Source organism: Miniopterus schreibersii (genome assembly GCF_964146895.1).
Source record: "Miniopterus schreibersii genome assembly, chromosome: 1".
Lineage (NCBI taxonomy): Eukaryota > Metazoa > Chordata > Mammalia > Chiroptera > Miniopteridae > Miniopterus > Miniopterus schreibersii.
Window position 1 is genome coordinate 82,631,657 of NC_138101.1, and position 26,388 is coordinate 82,658,044.

The 26,388-nt window shown below is 43.3% G+C and overlaps 1 protein-coding gene across 1 annotated transcript in view; it reads left to right on the forward strand.

Moving 5' to 3' along the window:
• Positions 1-16,507: 16,507 nt before the first annotated feature.
• PIP4K2A (phosphatidylinositol-5-phosphate 4-kinase type 2 alpha) overlaps positions 16,508-26,388 on the forward strand; it is a 161,684-nt gene continuing 151,803 nt past the window's right edge. Inside the window, exon 1 of the mRNA XM_081131705.1 lies at positions 16,508-16,909. Coding sequence (XP_080987831.1) covers positions 16,766-16,909 — 144 coding nt within the window. The 5' untranslated portion in view covers positions 16,508-16,765. The remainder of the gene's footprint in view (positions 16,910-26,388) is intronic.

The following is a 26,388-nucleotide window of genomic DNA, read 5'->3' on the forward strand; positions in this document are numbered from 1 at the left end:
TTTTATACACTGTCAGGACATAAATTGGTAAAGCATTTTTGGAAAGCAATTTGCCATAACCTATCAATTCCATCTCTAGGTACCTACCTTAGAAAAATAGTAGGACATTTGTATAAAAAGATATGTAGCCCAGCCCAGCGTGGCTCAGTGGTTGAGTGTTGACCTAGGATCCAGGTGACGGGTTTGATTCCCGGTCAGGGCACATGCCTGGGTTGTGGGCTCCATCAATGACTCTCTCATCATTGGTGTTTCTGTCTTACTCTCTACCTCTCCTTTCCTCTCTCTGAAATCAATAAACATATATATTAAAAAAAAAAAGATAGGTAAAGCAGTTCATTGAAATTTTTTCATGTGAAAAACTGCAAACAGCAGTACATATAGTGTTTTGTAATCTGTTTAGCATTCCTTCTTTGGGGAACCACCTCTTTCCATCTCTGCATAGGAGAGCCTATCAGTTACAGGTGCTCTGAGATGCTTAATTTTATGTGTCAATTTGACTGGGCTAGGGGGTGGCCAGCTAGCTGGTAAAGCATTATTTCCCGGACTGTCTGTGAGGGTGTTTCCAGAATACATTAGCATTTGAATCAGTAGACTGAATAAAGAAGATTGCCCTCCCCCATGTGGGTGGGCATCCTGAATAGAACAAAAAGGCTGAGGAAGAGCAAATTTATTCCCTGCCTGAGCTAAGACAGCCATCTCCTCCTGCCCTTGGACATCAGTGCCCCCGGTTCACAGGCCTTCAGACTCATACTGGGAGTTACACCATTGGCGCCCTGGTTCTCAGGCCTTGTGCTTTACACTGGAACTATACCACCAGCTTTCCTGGGCTGGTCATGGGACTTCTCAGCCTCCATAATCTCAGCCAATACCTCAAAATAAATCTATTTCTATATATCTCTATATACTAGTTCTGTTTCTCTGGAAAACCCTGATTAATGCAAGCCCCTTCCTCTATCTGGCACAATGTGAGCATTGGACCAAGGCCTGGCCAACCACAGCATCTCATTCCCTTGGACCCAGTGACAGATCCAGAGCAGAGCTGTGCATTGTTTCCAATGGGGCCAATCTGAGACCTGCCATGGAAGTGATAGACACTGGTACAGAGAAGCTCTTTGTAGTTATTCAGTTAGGGACTCTCTGGGGCCATCTTTTCTGGCACATGGAAGGGGCCAGTCAGTGGAATAAAACCCAAAATATGTACGAAGGCTAATCAAGAGATGAAAATATTGACCTTTGAAGAAACCATTCAGTCTCCACATCCAGCTATGCCTGAATCTTCAATAAGCCATTCATTTCCCTAATTTTGCTAAAACTAGTTTAAAACAAATTTGTAAATCTTGCAACCAAACGAATATTAACATAACTTGTTGAGCATGGGAGACTAGTTGACTAAGTGACAATACCTGTGTACCAGGAGTCAGCAAACGTTTTCCAGTAAAAAGCCAAATAGTAATTATTTTAGGCTCTGTGGGTCACACGGTCTAGCTATTTGACTTTGCTGTTATGGCATGAAGCAGCCATAGACAATATGTAAATGATGAGTGCGAGTGTGTTTCTATGAAACTTTATTCACAAAAACAAGTGGCCAGCCAGCTTTGTCCCTCAGGAAATAGTTTGCCAACCACTATTATACCATGGAATCTTGAAGCAGTTAAAAAGTGATGTTCTTCTCTAGATAAATGGTAGAATAATATCTTGCAACATAACCCTGTTACTGGCATTGGTGTTCTTGGGTTCCCCAAGGTAGAAATCGAGAGGAAACCCCAGAGAAATTTCCAAACAGATTTTATTAAGCTTATGCTTGAGCACAGGGGAGGCAGCACGGAAGAAAGGAAGGTCCTCTGCACTGGCTCTGGGGCTGACTCAGCTCGACTGCTTTTATAAGCTGGAGACAAAGTGGGCTTGTGGGAAAGGTGGGCTTGTGAAGGGTTTGGGGAGTAGAATTTTCCATTCCAGGATTGGGTTACTTCCTCCTTCCGTCAGGTTGCTTGGCAACTATTTCCATACCTTTGCTGTTAGGGCAAGATGACAATGTGTCTCATTACCAGCAACCCAAGAAGGTTGTATAGCACATGCAGAACAGTGGTTTTGACAGCTGCTAGAAAGTAAGTGGTTAGAAGGGAGATAAGATATTTTTCATAGGTTGCATTCTTGTGGTTGGCTTAGCAGTGTTTTTTTCTGGCCAGCTGGTATCCTGGCAAGGGGTGGCGAGGTGGCCCAGCTCTGCAGTTTTTCTTATCCACTGTCCCAGGACCTAGGTCTCTATGTTGTCTCAACCCCATGGCTTTTCAATCCCAGTAATTCCTTTCAACTTTTCTGCATTGGAGTCTTTGCACTTGCAGGTATTCTGCCTAGAATACTCTTACCACAGATACCTGCCTGGCCAGCTCTCTTCCTCCCTCAGGCTAATACTCAAATGCCTGCTCAGTGAGGTTTTCCTTGATTATACCATCTAAAACTGCAAGTTCTCTCTGACTACCTTTTTTTTCCTTTTCTGTTTTACGTTTCTCTTAGTTTTTCCCCCACATCTAATATGCTATATATTTTTCTACTTTGAAATCTCTACAAGGGGAGGTACTTTAATATGTTTTATTCACTATTCAGGGTCTGGCATATAGTAGTTGCTCAATAAATATTTGTTAAATAAATGAATAATAATGGTAACATTTATTGAGCACTTACTATGTGCACTACAACTACTATTTGGCATTGTGGAAAGTGCCACAATGTTTTATGTGTTTTAATTACATTGATCTCCACAACAACCATTTATAGTGGGTTCCACTATTATCTCTATTTGATATGTATCTGGGCAAAGACAATGCTGATGCCTATTGCCCCAGAGAACGGTCAAATGGCAGAAAATATAAAGCTAAAATCCTTGGCTTTTGCTTCCAAAATAGGTCCTTGAAACCCATCATGAAGATAATAGTGTTGAAAGCCAATGAGTTGGCTTTTAAGAGCTGAACTGTAAAAGAAATGTAAGGTTTTTGTTCAGCCAAAAGCCAGGTACCCAAAGGATTTGAGTATAAAGTTTATCCTTAAGTAATAGTTTGGGATGAACACATGCCTTTTAGAAGGAGATGGAAAAACACTGTGATGTAGTTGGGAGGTTTTCTCAGAGTCAGAGAGAGAGCTTCAGAATAGGCCCCTGGTGGGTCGGGAGGTGTCCCAGATCAGAAAGATCTAGGCTTCAGTTATCAGGTGTGTCACTGAAAGCCCCGTAGAGAAGAACTGGGTGGGACCAGGGCATGGAGTGGTACTGACTGACTGAAGTTCCAGATGGGAGGGCCAGGGCAACCCAAAGCCCCTGGGTTTCCCGTTAGGGAGGCAGAGGTGACTGAGAGGCGAAGAGCAGACCTGAAGGGAATGGGAATTGGGCTGAGAAGTTTCTAGAGCATGTGGCCTGACTAGAAGAGATCATGGAGTAATGGAGGTCATTTCAGTGGATCCCAGGAGATGAGGGTGCCCACAATCCTTTAATAGTCTCCATCCCCAAGCCACAACTATTAACCTCCAGCCCCCAACCCTGGTTACTCCTAGGGAGAGGAAAATTTACTCTCACTGAGTATTTACCTGTGAGAAACTGAGAAAAACTCAGAACTGACTGTGTTTATCTAAAACGGGCTCAATCAAGTTCTCTACTATGCAGCTAAGAACTGAGCTAAGAGCTAAATGAAGGGCAGGATGCATTGAGAAATGACAATTTTGTATACATGACATTTGTGATCATGAGATCAGTCCCTATTACTCCAGTATGGAAAGGTCTCCAATGCAAAGCAGAAGGAAGCAAGTCATAAAACGATCTGAACAGCATATTCCCATTTATACAAACAAGAGCAGAGAGGAAGTGGGAGGGGAGACTTTCCCTTTTCAGTCCATGCCCTTCTTACTGTTTGAACTTTTTACAGGAATGCATTTAACAACTTTTTGTGTAAATACAACAATGACATTAAAAAAATGGTGTGATGCCCAGTCGGAGTGGTTCAGTGGTTGAGCATCGACCTAGGATCCAGGAGATCACCGTTCGATTCCCGGTCAGAGCACATGCCCGGGTTGTGGGCTTGATCCCCAATAGGTGGCGTGCAGGAGGCAGCGGATCAATGACTCTCTCATCATTGATGTTTCTATCTCTCTCTCTCCCTCTCCCTTCCTCTCTCTGAAATCAATAAAGACATATTAAAAAAAAAAAAAAAGATGCTATGATTATGCTGCATAAACTTTTTTTTTAACTCAAGCACCATCATTTCAGGACCACCTTCCCTGCCTGTGATCACCTCCTCCCCCTCCCCCGCCCAGGCTGATTGGGGGGGTCTTCCTCCCTGGCCCCATAGTCTAAAATAGTCTTGCATACGATATAGTATTGAAGACGACTGGCTCAGGGGTTTAACTTCTCCACTAAACTGAGTTCCTCAAGGGTAAGGAATGTATCTTATTCACCTTTGTGCCCAGAATCTTCTCAAAACATAAGTGATGAATGAATGAGGAAAAAAATGATAATAAACCTATTTCTGATTTCAGATTCATCCTTAAGATCTATTTTATCAAGTTTTAAAATTACACTAGTACGACCTATTTCAAATTTGCATGTGAAAGTTAAAACTGAAAAAGTCCAAGTTAATAAAGGAAAAGCAGGATTATTTATTGAAAGTTAGTTTTCTGCCAACTCGTCGCTAAGAAAGAACCAGGTCATATTTAAGATTAAAGCACAAACAAAGGGCATGGATATTATGGATGATCAACAGCCTCCTATCTTTAAATTCGGGCCTAGATTTTTATGTAACAATGATCTCATCTATAGCTTCCTTTTAGTGCAACGTTTGAATGTTAGCTGGCACTAAAAATATATAAGGGAATTAAACAGTGCTCTTCTGAGTCTAAGTAATCCATGAAGTCCAACCCTGTCCCTTGCAATTTAAGAGACTTGAGAAAATGACTACAAACCCAACCCTGGGAGAAAACTCTGGCATAGGATTTTGAGGTCTTTGCACAAATGACACAGAAAGTTCAGAGGATTTGTAGACTTCTATATAGCTCTCTGGGGTTAGATCAGGATGCTAAAATAGAGACGCCCAGGTCTGGGAGAAGGGGGGTGAGGAACACAGGCCTGTCTGGGGGATGCCATGACTGCACACCTCCTGGCTGATTGCTCTGGGGCTGCTTCTGCTCACACAGGATGCCGAAAACCCCATTTCAGGAACTGAGAGCGGTGTGGAGGAAGTCGAAACAGCCTGGGTAGGAATTGGGATGCTCTCTGGGGCCCCTTGTTCCCCTTCCCCTTCTATTCTTCCCCCTGGGCTGATGGACTGGACCTGCATGGGGTTAGCCAGCTCAGACACTGCTTATTACCAGGATGCGAAGCCTTTGCCCTTTGTTCACTCTCAAGGTTATTGTTTTATATCTTCCATTTGGTTCTTTTGAAGAGCGGTGGAGACCATCAGAAACATCCCATTTCTAACTCTGGGACACAGCAGCAGAAAGACTGCTGTGGTCATTTTCCTTATGCTGACCTCAAGTTACATTTCTTTGGATGTGTTTCAAATACACATATCAATTATTTCTCTAGGTTTTCTTTACTGTAGCATCAATGTAGCGTACACTATATTTTTAGAATGAAAGCACCTCCGTTAAAGCAGACTTTGGGGGACATTTCTCTTTAGGTGCCTTCTCATTAAGAACAACAGGATGCCCTCTGATTACAGGAATGTTAAAAAGGACAGATGAGCCCTGGCTGGTTTGGCTCAGTGGTTAGAGTGTTGGCCTGCAGACTGAAGGGTGCAGGTTCAATTCTGACCAAGGGGCATGTACATCAGTTGCAGGCTCGATCCCTGGCCCTGGTCAGGGCACATGCGGGATGCGGCCAATTGATGTGTCTCGATCACATCGACGTTTCTCTCTCCCTTCCGCTTTCTCTGAAAAGCAATGGAAAAAGTATCCTCCTGTATTAAAAATTAAAAAAGACAAATGAAAGTGACTGAGATCTTCCAGTATGCACCCACCTTTGGGCAATGAGGCCAGGTTTGCCCTTTCTCCACTCCCATCAACATTAAAACATTACTCCCCCTTAGAGATGAATTATTCTCCCCCCCCCCGCCCTTGTCTTTATTGTCAAGACTGTAGTTGAAGCCACCATCATCTCTAACTTGGATTCCTGTAATCATTTCCTTGTCTTCCCAACGCTGACAGTTTTGTTTCTTTGATCTGTTCTCCACATAGGAGCAACTGAAATCTTTTTATAAACAAAGCCTCAGCTTCCAAGCCTCCCATTGCACTTAGAATAAAACTCATACCCTTCCAGGGTCTCAGTGATCTGGCCTCTGCCTGTCTTGCCAAAGCAGGCTTCCTCTAAGTTCTAGAACAGCAGTTCTCACGCTGGGTGTGCCCTCTCTCCAGGCCACTGTTGGCCCCATTCTTTTCATGGCTGACTGCTTCTCATCTTTCAGGTTTCTGCGTGCCTTCCTTGGAGAGATTTTCCCTGACACTCTGCCTATTTTCTATTACTGCACTGGGTTTATTACCTTCTGGTCCCTCATCACAATTTGTGATTATAGGAATATGTGTTTGCACTTTTCTCCTCTATATCTTCTCAGACTGTAAGCTACTGAGGGAAGAAATCTTTCCTAGAAATCCACTATCTAGCATGTTATTTGGCACATAATAGGTGCAATCCATAAATAGTGTCATGAATGCACTTTTCTGAAGTGTCAGTGAAAAAATAAATATCTGAGGAAAATACCAACCCCCTTAATAATAGTCAGACTTAACTGGTGCAGTAGCCATAAGGGATTGGGACAAATTCACAGGCACCTCTCTGGGTGTCCCCTCTTCCCAGCAGGATCCTCCTCAGTCTCCATATAGCTGGGGGCCCCTTGCTTCCCGCTCAGGACATCTTGGGTATTTTCCTTAGCCAGGACAAAAGGCTCAGGCTAAAACCTCCTGGTTCATCTGGTCTTCTCATTCAGCTTTGGCTTCGGAAGGTCAGAGTGATTTGTATGGACATTGTTGACCAACAAAGAATAAAACTTCCCTTCTTCTGGAGCATTTGAAAGACTCCCTTCAGTGCTGCGCACTCTGAGTTTTGGAGGCTCCACCCCCTGCCCCTCCTAGTGTCAAACATTAAAAGGAACCCATAGTCTACACTTAATACGCTACCGTTGCTGTAAATTAGAAAAGATTTTTATGATTTTGCTACTGGAATTTTTGGTTCTAATTTTTAATTTTTGATTGGCTATTATCTTTTTATCAGTCATTATGTATATTTGCAAAATTAGAGACGCTAACTCACAAATTGCTTGTAAATGTAATGACATTTTTTATACTAAATTTAAGTAAACCTGACAGTATTATGTTATCTTTTATAGATATTTAATTAAATGTTTATTGATGTTAATTTTACAGTGTTCTTTTGCAGTCAGTTTTTGTTTTTCTGATCTCAAATTTTTTCCTAAAAAAACAAAACAAAAACGGAAGAAAAAAATCATAGGCCCTAAGCACTGGGAATATGATGCCCACTAGATAAAACAACACTACTCCTATTTCCTTCTTATTTGTAGCCTTCCTTTTACTTAAGGGCTCTGTGAACTCAGGGAGCTGCCAACTTAGTTCAACAGTAACTGTAATAAAAAGCAAGAAGCAACTTCAAAGGCCGTCCTTTCATTGGAACCAGGCTAGTGTGTTAACTACCATTACTATGTTATTTATTTAATCAGGGAAACCAGCTGCATCTAAAAAATTATTATAAAAGTAATAAAAATGCAAAAATATATATTTTAAATTACCCATAATCCAAACTGCATCTCTGATATATCACAATTAAAAGTATGATGTATTTTCCTTTAGTCTTTTACATGTATATCTGTATACATATTTTATAAAGAACCATATCTGTATATAATTTTGTATTCTATTTTTTCATTTATACTAACATCATGATCATTTTGTCATTATATTTTTTGTGTGTGAAAATACCATTTTTATTGGTCACACTGTACTCTGCCACATGGATTTGCTATCATTCATTTCATTGCTATCCCAATGTTGGAAGTTTCTATTTCTGTTATAAAGGTATATATAATAGAGGTATAATGCCATCGGAGATTGACTCCTGTCTTCCACGTAGCTTCCTGTCTTCCAAGGGGGCTGCTAAAGTTCTCACCCTCTGCTTGGGGAGTGGAGAGGTAGGCAAGGCAGACTGGGACATGGTCACCCTGTGTGAGCTCCTTCATACCTAGTCTTCTCCTAGTCTGATCTCCCCAAGTCAGGCCAACAAAATAGATGTCAACTAAGTGGTAGATTCTTGGAATTGTTGCCACTGTCCAGGAGAGTGTCCACTGTCCTTCCAGCCAGCTGCAGAAGCCAAAAGAATCATTATCAATATTTCAGTTGGGTGGACAACCCCTACCAGCCAGTAGGAAGGGTTTGGACAGCGCAGACCCTCAGATCTCCCAGATGGCAAGCTGTGGTTCATCATGTCTACAAAGTTTACCTCCCCCCAAAAGCAACTCACATGTCACAGTTGAATTCTTAGATCCTACTTATTGCATTTTTGACTGGGTTTGCATTTTAATAATGGTCTGTAGATGCATTTTAATAATGGTCTTCTAAAATAATACCATTTTGAGGCAAGGCTCTGGAAACACTACAGAAGACTGAATGTCCCACATCTTGCTCTGATCTTCTAACCAAGCAATGAAAAGCATAAAAGCTTCCAAAGAACACTAAGAAAATTACTGAATTCCTCTTCTCAAAGAAGAATTCTAATTGGAATTATTCAATTGAAGAAATATTTTTTTAATGAAAAGGGTAATAAAATAAAATAAAAATAGGGCATTCACCCTATTTTAACCTTCATTTCTGGTATAACATACTTTAATCAACAAAACACTTTCACCACACTCTTCTAGGATAGTAAATAAAGTTGGTTACAGTAAAAGAAAGTTTAAAAATATGTGACCACAAACAGAAACAAATCAGTTTGGGAGCCTTTCAATGTTACCAGTATTTCCTTTCTTCTTCCTGGTGAACTGGGCTTTGGAGCATTTCTTGCAGCTAAGATGGCTCTCTGGCACCTGGATGAACAGCCCAACAGGCTAGATGAAAAGGGGTGGGAGCAGCATTCTCCTTGACTGGCATGACTATTTGCTCATCCTGAAATGGAACTTTCTTGCTTTTCTTCCTCCAGCCATGCCTTTCATCAAGACCCTTGCTGAATGCTGGCGGTTGGGATGCTTCAACCTTTGACCTCATAAGCAGCCTGACTTAGGCACTGAACTAAGGACATGTGCATTGTTTTATTACCATACAGACTCCAAAGGAAAACAGTAATCAAACTGCTAGGTTGCTAAATCCACATAGTATTTAACCCTCAAGTTTAAATATTGTGTCTAACCTAACTTAATTTCCCAAGATAGTATTTCTGAATGAAACCTTGTGCAAACATTTCATGGGTGTGGAATCTTTATTTGTAACTTTGCTGTGAGAGAGGAAAGTCCCTTTTCATTTTCCTTTCTTTTATTTATTTTTGAAATTTTTGCTTTTTTAAAATTGATTTTTAGGAGATTCAAGATGGCGGATGACTGAGTGAAAGCTACACTGGCACTGTCCTGGGACCAAACTGGAATTACAACTAAAATGTAGAAAAACCATCCTGAATAATCAACTACAACTAAAGAAAAGCTGGGAGCACCCTCATAACCAAGGAGGAAAAGTGGAGCCCCCATAGAGACTGGTAGGAAGTGCAGAGGCAAGAGAGGGTTGGCTGGGATCCCACAGGTAGCAGGTGAAGGTCCAGAGGGATATCTCAGCTATATGTGGGGGGGTGTCCCACTGAGGACTCTGGGGCCTAAACCCCAGTCTAGGCTTCTCAGCCAAGAGCACCAGAACTGAGAAAGGTGCCCACGTAACATCTGGCTGTGAAAAGCAGCTGGGATTCTGTCTGCCAGGGAGAGATGGCTGGAACTGCAGGCACCCTCTTAAAGAGTCAATGCACAAAGTTTCATGTGCAGTTACTCACCTTGGGCTTTACCTGAGGGACGGCAGAGTGGACTGGAGCTGTGTGAGCAGAATCTAGGGTTGTGGGCTCTGGAGAAAGAACTCAGAGGGCAGTGTCCTCTGGATTCCTGTGCCCAGTCACTCCCCCATACTATAGAGGCAGGCATTTACCTTCCAAGCAGCTTTTGCCTGAGGAGGGAAGCAATTGCTCCACCCTGCTGGAAAACCTCTGGCCCTACTGCGTGGAGTTTCTACAACCTGAGGCTCATTGAAGAAATCAGATTAATCAGCCTGAAGGCAGAGGCAGACTTCAGAGTGCTTTGAGTCTTTGCATGATCTGCTTCTGGACCTGGGCCTTGGAAAAGCAGACTTTGATGTGCATCTTGGTCCTGTCTAAATGCACCCAACCCCAACAGAGGGAACCTTGAATTGTGGGTTGTTGATAGCTCTAAACAGGGTATCCAAGGCCAGTCACAAACAGTGCCTGACATTGGCCTGCACCAGAGACCTTCCAAAAAGACTGAGAGTCCAAGCAGGCCTACCTAATACATACAAACAAACTCAAATAGGCAGTCAAAATGGGGAGACAAAAAAAGAAGCCCCAAATGAAAGAACAAGAGAAGTCTCCAGAAAAAGAGCTAAATGAAATGGAGATAAGCAATCTATCAGATATAGAGTTCAGAATACTGATTGTAAGGATGCCCAATAGCATGAAAAACTATATGGAAACTATGAAAGAAATGAAGAATGACATAGCAGAAATAAAGAATACATTGGAAGGAATAAACAGCAGATTGGAGGAAGCTGAGGATCGGATCAGTGAATTAGAAGACAGGGTAGAAAAAAATCACTCAATCAGGGATCCAAAATCAAAAAACAATTAAAAAACTGGAGGACAGTCAAAGGGAGCTGAGGTACAACATGAAACGTAACAATATTTGCATCATAGGAGTGCCAGAAGAGGTTGAAAGTAAGCAAGGGTTAGAGAACCTTTTTGAAGAAATAATGGCAGAAAACTTCCCTAACCTGGTCAAAGAAAAAGTCACACAAGTTCAGGAGGCACAGAGAGTCCCAAGCAAGAACAACCTAAAGAGGCCCACACCCAGACACATCATAATTAAAATGCCAAAAACTCAAGACAAAGAATCTTAAAGGCAGCAAGAGAAAAGCAATCTATTGCCTACAGAGGAGCTCCCATAAGGCTGTCAGCTGACTTCTCATCAGAAACTCTACAGACCAGCAGGGAATGGCATGAAGTATTCAAGGTAATGAAAAGCAAGGATCTGAAACCAAGACTACTCTATCCAGCAAGGCTATCATTCAGAATAGATGGTGAAATAAAGAGCTTCACAGACAAAAAAAAGTCTAAAGGAGTTTATTACCACCAAACTGGCATTGCAAGAAATGTTAAAGAGACTGCTATAATAAGAAGAAGAAATAGAGAGAGAAACATACGCATAAAGAATTAAAATGGCAATAAATAAGGACCTATCAATAATAACCTTAAGGACTTTAAGGGAGAAGTCAACAGCAATAGAGTCATAGTCATGGACTTTAACACCCCACTGACTTCACTGGATAGATGTTCCAGACAAAAAGCCAACACAGAAACAGTGACTCTAAATGGCACACTAGATCAGATGGATTTAATTGATATTTACAGAACATTTCACCCCAAAGCTGCAGAATATACATTCCTCTCAAGGGCACATGGGTCATTCTCAAAGATAGACTACATGATAGGACACAAAACAAGTGTCTACCAGTTCAAGAAGATTGAAATCATATAAGGCATCTCAGATCACAATGGCATGAAGTTAGAAATCAGCTACAGTAAAACCACTCAAAAACTTTCAAACACATAGAGGCTAAATATCATGTTATTAAACAATGAACGGGTTACCAATAAGATCAAGAAAAAAATCAAAAACTTCCTAGAAACAAATGAAAATGAACACAGGACAACACAAAATCTATGGGACACAGTGAAAACAGTCCTAAGAGGGAAGTTCATAGCACTGCAGGTCTTCCTCAAAAAGCAAAAAAAGCCTGGCCAAGCATGGCTCAGCGGTTGAGCATCGACCTAGGATCCAGGAGATTGCAGTTCGATTCCCAGTCAGAGCACATGCCCGTGTTGTGGGCAGGATCTCCAATCAGTGGTGTGTGGGAGGCAGCCTATCAATGATGACTCTCATCATTGATGTTTCAACTCTCTCTCTCTCCCTCTCCTGAAATCATTAAGATATATATACATTTTTTTAAAAAAGCAAGAAAAATTTTTAGTAAACTGTCTAACCCTACAACTTAAAGAATTAGAAAGCTCCCCTGTGAAGCCATCTGGACCAGGGGTTTTGTTTGCTGGGAGTTTTTTTTATTGCTGCTTCGATTTCATCAGTTGTTACTAGCCTATTCAGGTTTTCTAATTCTTCCTGATTCAGTTTTACATGATCTCACTCATATTCGGAATTTAATAAACAAAATAGACTGAGGAACAAAATAGGTCTGGAGACATAAAAGCATGGAACAGACTGATGAATCTCAATAGGAAGGCAGGGGTGGGGGATTGGGTAGGGAGAGATTAATCAAAGAACTTATATGCATATATGCATAACTCATGGACACAGACAATAGTGTGGTGAAGGCTGGGGGAGGGAGTCAGATGTGGGGTGGAGGGGATCAATGGGGGAAAAAAAGGAGGAATATTTGTAATACTTTCAACAATACAGGTCAATTTTAAAAACTGATTTTTAGAAAGAGAGAGGGAGAGAAAGAGAGAGGAGAGACATCAATTTGTTGTTCCACTTATGTATGCATTCATTGGTTGACTGTTGTTTGTGCCCTGACAGGGGATAGAACCGGCGACCTTGGCGTATCTGGACAATGCTCCAACCAATTGAGCTACCCGGCTAGGGCCTCCTTCTTTATTTTATTCATCAAAACTTTGCCATGTGCACTATGGGAAAGGGAGTATGACAGTTTCATTGGCAGGATCGAGAGTAAGTACAAAATGGATCCTGCCTTCAAAGAGTTTGTCTCCCAAGTCAGGAAATTACTTTAATTTCTCTAGCTCTCAGTTGTCTTATGTATATAATTTGATAACTGGATTAGGTACTGTCTGAGGTCATTTTTGTGACTCTAGGAGTCCTGCATCACACATATCCTCTGTAGAATACAAAGTTATGTGAAAGGTCATTGGCAAAATCATTTAATGACCTGTTCATGAATAGCAGTATATTAAATGCCATTCAAAGCAGGTTGAATCGCCAAAAAATTCTGTGCCTTAACAATAGTGTATTATATTCTTGAAAGTTGCTAAGAGAGTAAATCTTAAATGTTCTCATCACACACACACAAATGGTAATTATGTACGATGGAGGTGTTAACTAACCTTATTGGGGTAATCTTTCACAATATAGACTGCATCAAGTAATCAAGTTGTACACCTTAAACTTACCCAATGTTATATGTAAATTATATCTCAATACAGCTGGAAAAAAATTCTGCCCTTTAAAAGCCATAAGTCTCCTTAACTGAAAATATCACATGGATTTTCATCTTCTGCTCCTGTCTGCTCCAAACAGGCATGACACCTTGTATACCCATCCATAGTGCCTCATCTGACAGTGCCCACAGGTATCCATCTCCCTTTCCTGTAGGGTCAGTCAATACTTTGTCATCGATAAATTCAGGTTTTTAGCACTCACAGCAAGCCCACTGTCTTGCATTATTAATATACAATTAAGTACAATAGAGCTGTTATGGAACAAATAAAGTGCTATGGAAACATTGAAGAGAATGGATTAATTTCAGCTAGGAGGACCGTGAAAGCACCTGGGAAGAGGTAGTATTTGAGCACAATTGTTTTCAAGGGCAGGGCCTGGGAAAGGGGTTCATGTGGAGTGATAGTGAGAGGCATAATCAGTGATGATTCAAAGCTTTTAAGCCTGGGTCAATGAAAATTTGTTAAACAAATGAACTTCTGGCTGAGGTAGCTGAGTGATATGAATGCCGTTTCTAACATAATAGAAAAATAAAGCAACATGTGGGTTAGAGAAGGATTTTGTACTTGATTTTAGACACTTTTAAAAGGTGCTTGTGAACAACTGATGTAGAGATGTTCAACCAGGCACTTTGCAAGGGAGAGTGCATGGGTTACCTACAAGTAGTCCACATTTTATCTTGTATGTATATAGCGCTGTATTATTTATAAAGGGCTTTTCATAGCCATTGGCTACTGATAAACTTGATTCTAACAAACATCCTATAAAGTAGGTAGGGCAGAATTATAATGACCAGACCAAGAGTAGTCCCTAAAGTGACATTAGTGTCTGACTATCCCTACTGTTAACAAACCTGAAGCTCAGAGTGTTTAACTGATTTGCTCAGGTAAGTGGGAGAACTGTGCAACCCCATGCTCTCACTACAAATTTAGGAGGTTGTTTTTTTAACCACTAAGAGTGTTGATGGTTGATGCTGGGGGAGCAGGTATTATTTTGAACAATACTATGAATTGGGAAAGAACAAGAGGACTTTGGGGCAACCCTTATTGTTAAATGGGCCAAGTACATACAGAAACCTGGATACAGAGACTCACCAGGGCAGAAAACCCTAGATGCCTAGCAAGGGGCAAAACTGGGAAAACAAGAACCTTGTCCCCAGGGTAACCTATCCTCACCCAGCATATGGCTGGTCACTTCGTTTGGATCCCCTGAGTTTCCTCCCTAAAGATAACATCTAGGCCTCAGCTGCATTTCAGCTCTAGGCCCAGGAAAACAGCAAAACTAGACAAATGGTGCTGTGGCTGCCTCAGGACCAGCTACATTGACTAATGACCCCTGCCCTGGCACTGACCAATCAGTGGAGACCACCTCCCTGAAAGAGCACACCGGGAAAGCTCATGAATATTCTACTGAGACACTTCCCTGAGACCTCTCCTAAGATCTTCACTGGCAAAAAAAAAGAGATAAATATGCTCAGGACAAAGGACCCAGAGTGAACTCCCCAGCAGAGGAGCACACAAGCCTCATCTCCTTCCCCCTTGTTCCCTCCAAGGGGACACCATGAGACTTGCAGCCAGGGGAGCAATGGGCAGCAGCATCTCATCCCAGACTTACCCCCTGAACCTGTCTTCAGGGTCCCCTTCACTCTCTGACTTCTCAGTGAGGCTCTCCTGTTAGGTCTTCTATGCTCCTTGTTTCACTGTCCCAAGTATATTTTTGCTGCCATCATGGACCCAATACCCTTTGACTCAGTGCTGTGTAATCCTTCCCTTTGGATATTCCCCAACCCCTTTTCCTTAAATAAATTCAATTTTTCTTTATTTATTCACCATCTGAGATGGCTCTCTAGTTTGACCGCACACCACCGACCTTAACCTTTCACTTATGCTTTAAGAATGAAGAAAAAAAGAAGAGCAAAGGAAGGTGACCACATGACCTTTGACTCCTCAACCCCATGACACTAAGATCCTTAAGGGATAAGGGTCTGTCATCCCTTGTCTCCCTGGCAGAACTAAGCAGATTACCAAGCACACAGTAGGTCTCCACTATATTTGGGCGGAGTAAGAATGGCCATAGGTAACATGTTTGCCCAGCGGGCTGAGTCAGGGTGAACACGCGGAGCAGGATGACTTTGCAGGCAGCTTTCCCGCGCTGGGCCAGGCACCGCCAGCATTAAGAAAGGCTGAATCTAGGTGTAGGTGGATGAAGACGGTAAACAGATTTCTGTGGAAGAAGGCGCATGGAATGAAAAAAAGGGATGTAAGGAACATGGTGGAGGATTTCAAGTAGAAGAAGGTGCAGGTTAGGTCAGACCAAGGAATCCAGGGTCCTGCGGGGGGGGGGGGGGGGGGGGTGACAGCTCAGACTGTGAGGCGGGAGTCTCCCTGCTGCATGATTTGGAGAGTGCGGGAAGGCCCATGTCCAGGGTCCAAAAGGCGGGAAGGCCCATGTCCAGGGTCCAAAAGGCGGGAAGGCCCATGTCCAGGGTCCAAAAGGCCCGATGGTTAAAGGCACAAAGGGATCAGAACTTCATTTCAGGACCACTTGGGAAATGGCCCCCGACGTTCCCGGGCCCTTTCCTAGGCGCTAGGGAAGCCCTGGTCTGCAAGGAGCATCTCGGGTCTCACTAGCTCTCCTGACTCTTGGCCCCGGCGAGCGGCGGTTCCTTCTCCTCACCTCCGCTTCTGGAGGCTCCTCTGTTCAGACGGCCCCCTTCCCTCTTTTCTCCCTGGGGAGCAGAAGAGGGGTGCCTTGCTGGAGCCCTCACTCTCCTCGCGCCGCACGACCACCCCGCGGCCTCCTCAGCAGGCCGGGAGCGCGCACCCCGAGCTCGGGGGCGCACAGGCGGCCGGGCCGCAGCGTAGTGGAGCCCGAGCGCCCGGGCGCAGCTTAACGGTCCCGCGGCAGCGGCCGCGCCCCGCGCCCCGCGCCCCGCCCGGAGGCGCCGCCGCTGCTGCCGGCCCGCCCTCTGCGTCATGACGCCGGCGCCCAACGCGGAAGCCGCTCCCGGCGCGCCTGGTCCAGCCGCGGGCTGAGCGCGGAGCCGCGGCGGGAGCAGGTTCCCGCTGGGGCGCGAGCCGAGCGCAGCCTCCCTCCCCAGCCACGCCGAGCGGGCCGAGCGGGCGGAGCGGGGCCGAGCGCGGCGGCGGGCGGAGCGGGGCACGGCGCGCCGGGGCCGCCGCCGGTGGGATGCGGCTGCCTCCCCGGGCCGGCGAGTAGAGAGGGCGGGTCCCCGGCCTGGGAGCGCGACGGTGGAGGGGACAGAGGCGGCAGCCATGGCGACCCCCGGCAACCTGGGGTCCTCCGTGCTGGCGAGCAAGACCAAGACTAAGAAGAAGCACTTCGTAGCGCAGAAAGTGAAGCTGTTTCGGGCCAGTGATCCGCTGCTCAGCGTCCTGATGTGGGGGGTAAACCACTCGGTAAGGGCTCGGGCTGCGGCAGCAGTCCCTTTCCTCCTCCTCCTCCTCTTCCTCCTCGCTCCCCTCCTCCTACTGCAGCTGCTGCCAGGCGGGGAGCCCTAGCGTGGCCCTGGCCCTGGCCCTCCGGCTGCTCGCCCTCCGGGGCTGCCCTCCGGCCGCGGCGCCGCGGTGCCTCCATCCTCGGGCGCACGCCCGCCCCACCGTGCCGCCCGGGCGCCACTTGGACCCCGTTTGGCCCCAGGTCCGGATGCAGGACGGGGGATCCCATCTGCATCTGAGCTCTGCGGACAGTACCAGTGTCGCCCCGCGTCCTTCCCCCCGACGGTCTGTCTGCGCTGCCTGGAAACTGGGAAGTTTGTGCGGGCGCGGCTCGCCCGGGGTGTCAGCCGCGGCGGGGCTGCTGGGGTCTGAGTCCTGGCGAGCACGCGCGCCTGCGGGGCGCGGGCGGGGGCGCGGCGCCGGTGCTCCGCCGGCCGGCAGGTGTACCTGTCCGAGGTAGGAGCGTCCGGAGCCTCCCCGCAGGGTAACGGGGTAAGAATACTGGAGCTCGGGGCGATCTCGACTCCAGCTTTAGTGCTTAGGTCTTTTTTTTCCTCCCCCTTTAAAAACGGTGTTATTGGAGGCAAGGACTCCTTTTGACAAAGAAAAAGGCTTTGTAAATATGGCCCTGGGGCTTAGCATCCCCTCAGCCCCCCTCCCGCGCCGCGCTGCCGCCGTGCGGGCCGGGGAGCTGCTCCGCGGGGAGGCTTCCTCCCCACCCCGCCTCCCCCACCTTGGGAACCGGGCCGAAGTCCCCGGCTGCGGAAGGGCGGCCCGGGGACGCCCGCGGGAGGGGTCTCGGCGGGCGCGGGGGAGGGCTGTCTTGAGTCGCCTGCACCCGGTTGGGGGTTTCTTGAAAAGCCCGTGGGAGAACGCTTGGGAAGGTTAGCTTAACGGACAGCCAGGGGTGGTGGAAGATGCGCGGCTGCGGGCCCTGCGGACTGCGGTTTGAGGGTTTGAAATAGCCTCCTGCTGATCTCAACAGAGAAACTACGGCAGTTTTAATCTCTTTAGGATCTGGAAACGTGATAGGAGCTGTTGGCTGAGCCATGAAAGTTTAAATGAGCCTGTGCGTTTTGCCCATGACCTTACCCACTGCAGTCAGTCAGCGTCTGGGGGAAAGTGTAAGCTTGCTTTTTTTTTTTACGTTCGATTTCGATGGATGCCTGTGTGCCCTTTTCAGCATAAGAGAAATGGCAGAAAACCATGTTGGTTTTTTAAAGAACATTCTGAATTGAATGAAGTTGTTTAAAATGGCCCAAAAGCATTATATTTGTATTTTTCTTTCCCAGGCTAGGGAAAAGTTGAAACAGTATCAGTTCATTGTGTTTGCATGGAGTGACTTTTTAGGAAGGCTGACAAATGATTATTTCTGTCAACCCAATGCCTGATCCATTGAAATTCATTTTAACTTCCTGAGGACTGGTTTTTTTGTTGTTTTTGTTTTTAGGATTGCAAGCTTTCACAACAGCATACATTACTGCACCAAAACTCTTAAGTTTTATTACAGTAAATAAAATGAAATTTTTCCTATGTCTGCAATTTAGAGTTAGGTTTAATTCTGTTAACTTTTTAATTTATGTTGTTAGTTTCTTTTTTAAAAAAATTAATGTTGTTAGTTTCATATTTATGGGTGCTTTTATCTCCGGAGTTCTGATATTTTGTTTAGGAGAGTGCTTATGTATAAGGGTTTAATCTAGCAAACTAGTGTCAACAATATGCTGTTAAAACACAGTGTCACCTCTGGAAATTAGTCAGAATTCCAGTTTACTTTAGAAAAATCTTGTAATTGTTCATGTTTTACTGTAACCACTTATGTTGCTACCTTATATTTATGAATTGCTGAGTTTGTCTTAGTTTTTTTTGCTAATTGGAAATACTTTGAAACTACTTAAGGCTTATAAAAGTAATGTATGATTTGCAGATAGTGCATTTTGTGTTATTTATTTACTTATTTATTTATTTTCTTTCAAGAAAAGTGAGCAGTTCTAAGTTTAGTCATCCAGAGGAGTCAAGTTTCCATAGTATGTAATGTAACCATGTTATGCATTCAGCAAATTCATATTAGGAACAAAAAAGTGCCGGCCACTGTGCAAAGATTGCTAAAAATGCCCCTCATATTTTTGAGGGCTCTGAGTTAACATAAGAAAAGTCTATTTCACAGCCCTCCCCCCCCAGATATCTATTTTCTTTATTATTTTTGAACAAAAAGAAATGAAGTGTATATAAAAATGAAATCTAAGCACTTAGATGCCATGTGTTTCTGGTTGATTTCAGTTTAGGTGACAGAGCCTAATATTAGATAAATGTTTTTATATGACCTTGTGTGCACCAAAGTCCATATTATAATATGAGAATAAATAGGTCAGCATTATTAAGAAAGGAGCAAGCATAGTGTTGTATATGAATGGGGACATTTGAGAAAGCATAGCAGAGAAGGAAGAGCATTCAAATCAAGAGTCTTTTCCTACATTTCTAATGTGATCAGAATTAATAGGATAAGATTTGTCAGGAATATAGCAATTTTATGCTTTTAAAACTCATTTGGATATGTCCTAAGGACATTTAGAAATAACCATACTTTTGGAGCACTAAAGGGGAACCCTATGCATATTTTATCATGTAAGCATCTTCTCTTGGATTGGGAAACTTCTGCAAACAATGGTAATATGCTCATTGGATCTGTATACTAATTCTTTCTCTAATTCTGTTGACCTTGGGCATGTTAATTCTTTTTTGTATCAGTGTTTGCATCTGTGAAGTAAGGTAATGGGACTGGATGATTTCCAAGCTTTTTTCTAACTTCAATATTCAACTATTTTTAGAGTCTACTAGGTTCATAACATTATATATTAGGATGCACAGACTAGGTAATAGGAATAGTATATAACAGAAGATTCATTACTGTTATAACCTTGCCAATGTAGCAGCATTCAGAGAATTTTTAAGGCCGTAACTAGAAGGAAGGAAATTGATGGTGACTGGGAGAGATGTGTGAACTAAGAGTTTGTTGGATTGACTGTAGTTGGACTGCATTGCAGTCTATTAAGTCAGTCTATTTGATTGAAATGTAAAACCTTGCAACTAAGGTAGGAATTTTCAAATCCATTGTGGCTGTAATTCTCAATCAGAATAATACTGACTTTGTGTGGTTAATTTGATGTGTTACTGCTTTCCAATTTAAAATACCCATCAGTGAATGGATCACTGCCAATTTTTAAGTATTTTAAGCAGAGAATATAATTGAATACATAAAGGAAAAGACGATTTAAGAAGGCAATTTTGTCTTGTTACATTTGGAATTAAACTAAAAATGATCAGACAGTTAGCTTCATAAAATTATATTTTAATAGTGTGTGGAACATGAAGAATGACGTGAGCCAAGACTTGTTTTAAACAAATATTCTAAAAGATTTTTATGCAGAGTGAAATGTGAACCTTTTAGAAATTATATTTAAAAACCTATTTAAATATCTAGAGGAAGACATTATCTATATAGAAAAATTTAAAGGACATAAAACTTGTTTAAAACAAATACAGTATTTAGAAGTAGCCATTATTAATATTAGAGTCTTTTGTTTGCAAGCCATAGAAACACAAATGAGTTTAGGCAAAAATTTAAAATATTCAGAGGGTTTTGGAGGTCTCTTACTGAGGAGGTGAAGATTGGTGGCCAAACCAGGAGAGCCGGAATGGGGCTGGGCTTTCAGACCAGTGGGAACCAAGTGCTTGAGTGCTGTTGGGACTTTTCTGTCCTTTGTTGTTGTTTTTTTAGAAATGGAGAGAGAGAAGAACATCAAGTTTTGTTGTTCTACTTATTTATGCACTCATTGATCAACTCTTGTATGTGCCCTGGTGCCCTGACCAGGGATCGAACCCGCATTCTTGGCTTATCAGGACTGTGCTCTAACCCACTGAACTACCTGGCTAGGGCTTTCTGTCCTTTTTGCTTTTTCTAATAGCTGACAAGTTTCCTCCACAGGTTAGGGAACTTAATGGTTCCTGAATTTTACATTTTGTTCCCCAAATGGACTTTCATGTCTCTGATTCAGTTATAAAAATCCCATGGAAGGATTTCAACTGGGTTGTCTTCGGTCATTCGTGGCCACCCCCTGGACTGAGCACTTAGAAAGAGGTGGCAGCTTCTGTCTGTTAGAGTTGGGGGAAGAACAGTTCCCCAAGGAAGGGAGAGGGCCCGGACGGCAATACCAGGCAGGCATCTGTACTCGTAATAGAGCTGGGCTGTTTATCTTGGTGTTGTGTGCCACATTTTATATGTTTTGGCGAATATGTGGTTTTCTGGGTAGAGTGTTCATAGCCTTTGTTATATTCTCAGTGAGGTCTGGGACTTGAAATAGGTACATACTTATCGGAGAGACTGATGTGTTTTAGGTTTGTGGGTTTATATTTGAGCACTGGAAAAGATAAAACCAGGTTTAAAAATGAAATATATGACTGTGAAACATTAACTGAATAGAGTAAGGCACTTAAAATAATTAGCTAGACGTTAGAGGAAACTCATTGAATGAATGGAACCCAACTAATGATTCGTTCAAGAACTATTCTTACACTAGTTTTTTTCCTTCCCTTTTAGAGGACAGAAGAATGCCAAGCAGACACACACAAAGCCTACTGTCAGGGAAATAGTTTCATATCCCCTAAAATTTGGGGCGATAGCCTGAGAACAGAATACATTTCTTCTCCATTTCTTCTCAAGTACCTTAGAGTGAACGTGAGTATTCAGAATGATGCACATGGCAGAACAGTATTTTCTCTCTCTACCGCAGGATTGTCAGCTATGCCTTCTGAAAGGTTTTCAGCAAGAATTGTAATAAACAAATAAAATCTACCTTCAGTTGATTAAAAAATGCAGTCACCCGGAGTAATTAATTCTGCCAACATACCCTGCGAAATGTAAATTTTGGAATTGAAAAGAATTAGTGCAGTTTGGCAAAATGTTTGTGGTCGGACAAATTTGGTTCAAATCCTGCCTCTGTCATTTCTGGGCTCTTTGAGCAGAAAGATGATTTATCTACTTGAGCCCCAATCTACTCATTCTTAAAATGGAAATGATGATGGTTGCCTCACAGGGTTATTTTGAGGGTTAAGTAAGATTATATATTTAAAGCCTGGCACTGTAATTAGCACATAATAAGGATTCAGTAATTGCCACCTAGAAATGATCAGCTTCAGATGCATTTAGACTGGTAGCATATTAATAAGCACTAGACAGTGTTTCTCAAAATTTAATGTGTGTATTTATCCCTTGGGGACACTTAAAAAATGCAGATTCTGACTCAGGTCTGGGGTAAGTCCTGATATTCTATATTTATCTTGTTCTCAGGTGATATTGATGCTGCTGGTCCATGGGCTATACTTTAAGTAACAAGACAAAAGGAAAAATGTTAAAATAAGGAGAAATGTTCAGGCTTTGTCACCTGACTGCATGTGATGAGTCCTTGGAGCAAAGGCGTCCCCATAATAGAGTTACAGAAGGTAGGAGAAGGAATTGTATGTTGAAAAAGGGTAAAAAAAAATTTTGACTTAAGAAACGTTGAATTGCAGGTGGTGGTGAGTGGATATTGTAGGGACAGAGCCCACTCGTGGGGTGTTGGAAGGTGGCATTAGAACTCGGGAGCGAGGCTAGGGTGGGGACGGAGAATTCAGAGCTGTCCACGTAGGATTGGTCAGCCGTGGGGGCAAGTAGATCTCTGAGGGAGACATTGGAACATGGGACACTTGCTTTGAGGGAAGGAATAAGGCAGAAGTAACAGAGCACAAGAGAAAACTCAGCAGGAAGGCCAGCAGAATTGGGTGCTCCAGAGAGCGCGACGTTCATGGGTGTACTTTTTGAGATCATGGGGTGTGTGTGTGTGTGTGTGTGTGTGTGTGTGTGTGTGTGTGTAAGCTTAAAGGTCTAAGGAGTAAATGAGTGGAAGCAGAGACAGCCTCTCTTTTTAGAAGGTTAGAAGTAGAAGGAAGGTGAAAGATGCTGTTTTATGTAGGAATACCTAGGTGTTTTCCTTGACTCCATTTCTTCCTTCCCATTGTCACCTCTACCGATCCTAACCAGGTTAATTTCCCTCTTTCTGTTACAAGTACCTCCTAGCTTATTTCCCTGTCTTTTATTCACATCTCCTCTGTTGCCATGGGCCCCTACGACAGTCTGGTGAAGGCTATGGACCCCTTCTTAAATAATGCTTTTGAACGAATAAAGGGAGTACATAGGATATATACTATCAAGTTCACGGATCTCCTGAGCTCTATCCATGGACTTCTTGGGGTTTGGAGAACCCAGTGAAGAACCATTGCAGGAAGGAGGAGAGGTGCTATGGGGTGGGAAATGGGGGAGAGCACCCAGTAGCCAGGAAGGATACAACATAGTAGGAACATAACATAGACTGAATTAATTACCTGCTGAGATTTCAGTGCTAGTAGGTGGTGTGATTCAAACTTGTACCCTTAACCATTGAGCTGTGCTGTTTGGGCATGCCTGTGAATTATTCATTTCTGTGAGATCTTTCCTTTCCTTAGTCTTAAAAGCTTTGACAGATAGGGTACAGCAGTCCTCGCTTCTCCGCGGGTGATACGTTCCAAGACCGCCAGTGGATGCCTGAAACCACTGATAGTACCGAGCGCCATATGTACTATTTAATTTATAAGTCAGCCACGCTAAGAGATTAACAGCAGTAACTAATAATAAAATAGAACAATTATAACAACACGCTGTAATAAAGTTACACGAATGTGGTCTCTTTCTCTTTCCTGAGCTGAAAACTGAGATGGCTACTAAGTGACTAACTGGAGTAGAGGATATGCTAGTCAATGGGATGATTCACATCCTGGGCAGGATGGAGCGGGAAGGTGAGAGGCTTTATCACATTATTCAGAACAGTGCAATTTAGAACTTACAAATTCTTTACTTCTGGAATTGTCCATTTAATACCTTTGGGCCACTGTTGACCACAGGTCCTGAAACTGTGGAAAGCAAAACCACGGCTAAGGAGTGACTACTGTGTTAGCTATTAATATGGAGGGAAACTATTTGAAAACACTGTTTTTCCTTTACAGAAAGGCATTGCTTATGTTCAAAGCATGTAGGAAGAGTGTGTGTGTGTGTGTGTGTGTGTGTGTGTGTATAAAATTTATTTATGAAAAGTATTGTAGGGAGTTTTAAAACAGTAACCTACCTAAAGATAAGGTTTTGTGTTCAAATAAGTCTGTGTAGTTTCCCACCTGTCTGCAGTGGCTAAGAGCTTGGGCTCCGGTGCCACACTGGTTAGTTAGTTGCATGATTTTGGATAAGTCATTTAGCTTCTCTTTCTCAGTTCCTTTTTTAAAAACGATATTTTTATTGCCCTGGCCAGTGTGGCTCAGTTGGTTGAGCGTCGTCCCCATGCACGGAGAGGTTACTCATTCCATTCCCAGTCAGGGCACATGCCCAGGTTGTGGGCTTGATTCCCAGGAGGGGGTGTGCAGGAGGCAACTGATCGATGCTTCTCTCTCATCAATGTTTCTCTCTTTCCCTCCCCCTCTCCCTTCCTCTTTCTCTAAAATAAAATAAAAAAATTAAAAAAAATAAAAATAAATGACTGAAATTTTGAAAAAAATATTTTTATTGATTTTCATAGAGAGAGAGGAAGGGAGAGGGGGAGAGAAATATCGATGCGGTAGCATCAATCAGATGCCTCCTGCATGCCTCTCACTGAGAGTTCCAGCCCATGGCCCCAGGCATGTGCCCTGACTGGGAACTGAACTGGGAATCGAACTGGCAACCCTTTGGTGCATGGGACGATCCCCAACCAACTGAGCTACATTGACCAGGGCCACTTTTTTTTCAATTCAAATAAAAGGAGATAGTAACAGTACCTATTATGGAGGTCTGATATCTGGATTAAATAAGTTAGTACTTGTGAAATATCTAGAGTTGCTGGTGTATGCTGAGTTCTTAGCGTTAGCTGTCATTATTATTTTAAATGATAAAACATGCTAAACTAATTGTTACCTAAAAGTCACCATTGCACATGATGTCCTTGTGCATCTTTGAGTCATATATTAATCATTTTAAAATAATTTTTGTGCCCTTGCTTTAATTTCTGCATCTGCTTTGTTAAAATGTTCTTTCTTGTATTTTTAATGCTAACACTAGTGATCAGTTTGTGTGAGGTATTTAGATTGATTTGATTCAGATTCATTAGTTGCAAGTTATGCCAGCTATCAGTTTAATATTTTACTTTTTTTTTAAACGTAAAAGACACTGTGCAAGATGCTTGGGATGCAAAATGAATATATTATAGACCCTGCCCTCAAGTTGCTTATAAGTGTAGGGGAAGTAGATAAATATACAAGGAGCACAAAAGTAGGTTTACAGTTAGTTGTTCGTATGAAAAATAATATAATAATAAATAATAATACAAGAATAAACTCTTCGTGTACTCAAAACTGTAGACCTGCTCCTGCTCTACCCTGTATAAGTAACTAGAGTATTGGGAATGGTGGGGGTAGTAAATAGGGTGGTCAGAGTAGAAACCTCAGGAAGAGGACATTTGAGTAGGGGTATAAGAGCTATGAAGGGGTTAGACATCAGGATACCCCCAGGGAAGCACATTTTAGGCAGAAGGAACAGCTGGTGCAAATGCCCGGAGGCTGGTGCTGGCTTGGTGTGTTTAGGGAACTGCAGGGAAGCCTGTGTGGCTGGAGCAGAGTGAGAAATGGGGAGAGTGGTAGGAGATGGAGGCAAGAACTGGATTATGATTACTTCTCCCAGGACTTTTGGAGAAGGGTTCAGGAGGAGCCTTGAAGTTGGACTGTAATCTTCCAGTTGAAGAAGGCAAGGAAATTCATATATGGCTAAGGGGTCCACACTGGCAAAAATAAGCAGACTGAGTGGAAGATGGTAGGTGGTCCAGTAGGACCATTCACTCAAAGTGTCATCCACAGAGCGATGGCATCAGCCATTGCCCAGGAACCTGTTAGAAAGGCAGAATTGTGGCCTCTCTGCACACCTTCTGGAGCAGAATGTTCATTTTAACAAGGTAGTTTGTAAACACATTCCAGTTTTGAGAAGCACTGGCTAGGGTAGATCTTTGGTTTCAAACCCTGGGGTTCCTTGGAGATGCCTCAGGCTGGGGAAGGGGGCTGAGCTGGTGGGAGGATGGAGCCTCTACTTCAGTTTCATCAGAGCATCTCCTTTTGCCCTCCTCCCCCTCCCCCTCCCCCTCCCCCTCCCCCTCCCCCTCCCCCTCCCCCTCCTCTATCCCCTCCTCCTCCTCTCTTCCTACCCCTTCTTCCCTCTTCCTCTTCTCACTGAATACATACTGTTTTATATCCAGGGAAAATCTATACAGGGGTAAAAAAGTTCTGCAACCAAGAAGATTGAAAACCACAGAGGTAAATTACGGGAAATGTTAGGAGATGGTTGAAAAAGTAGTTTGAGGCCA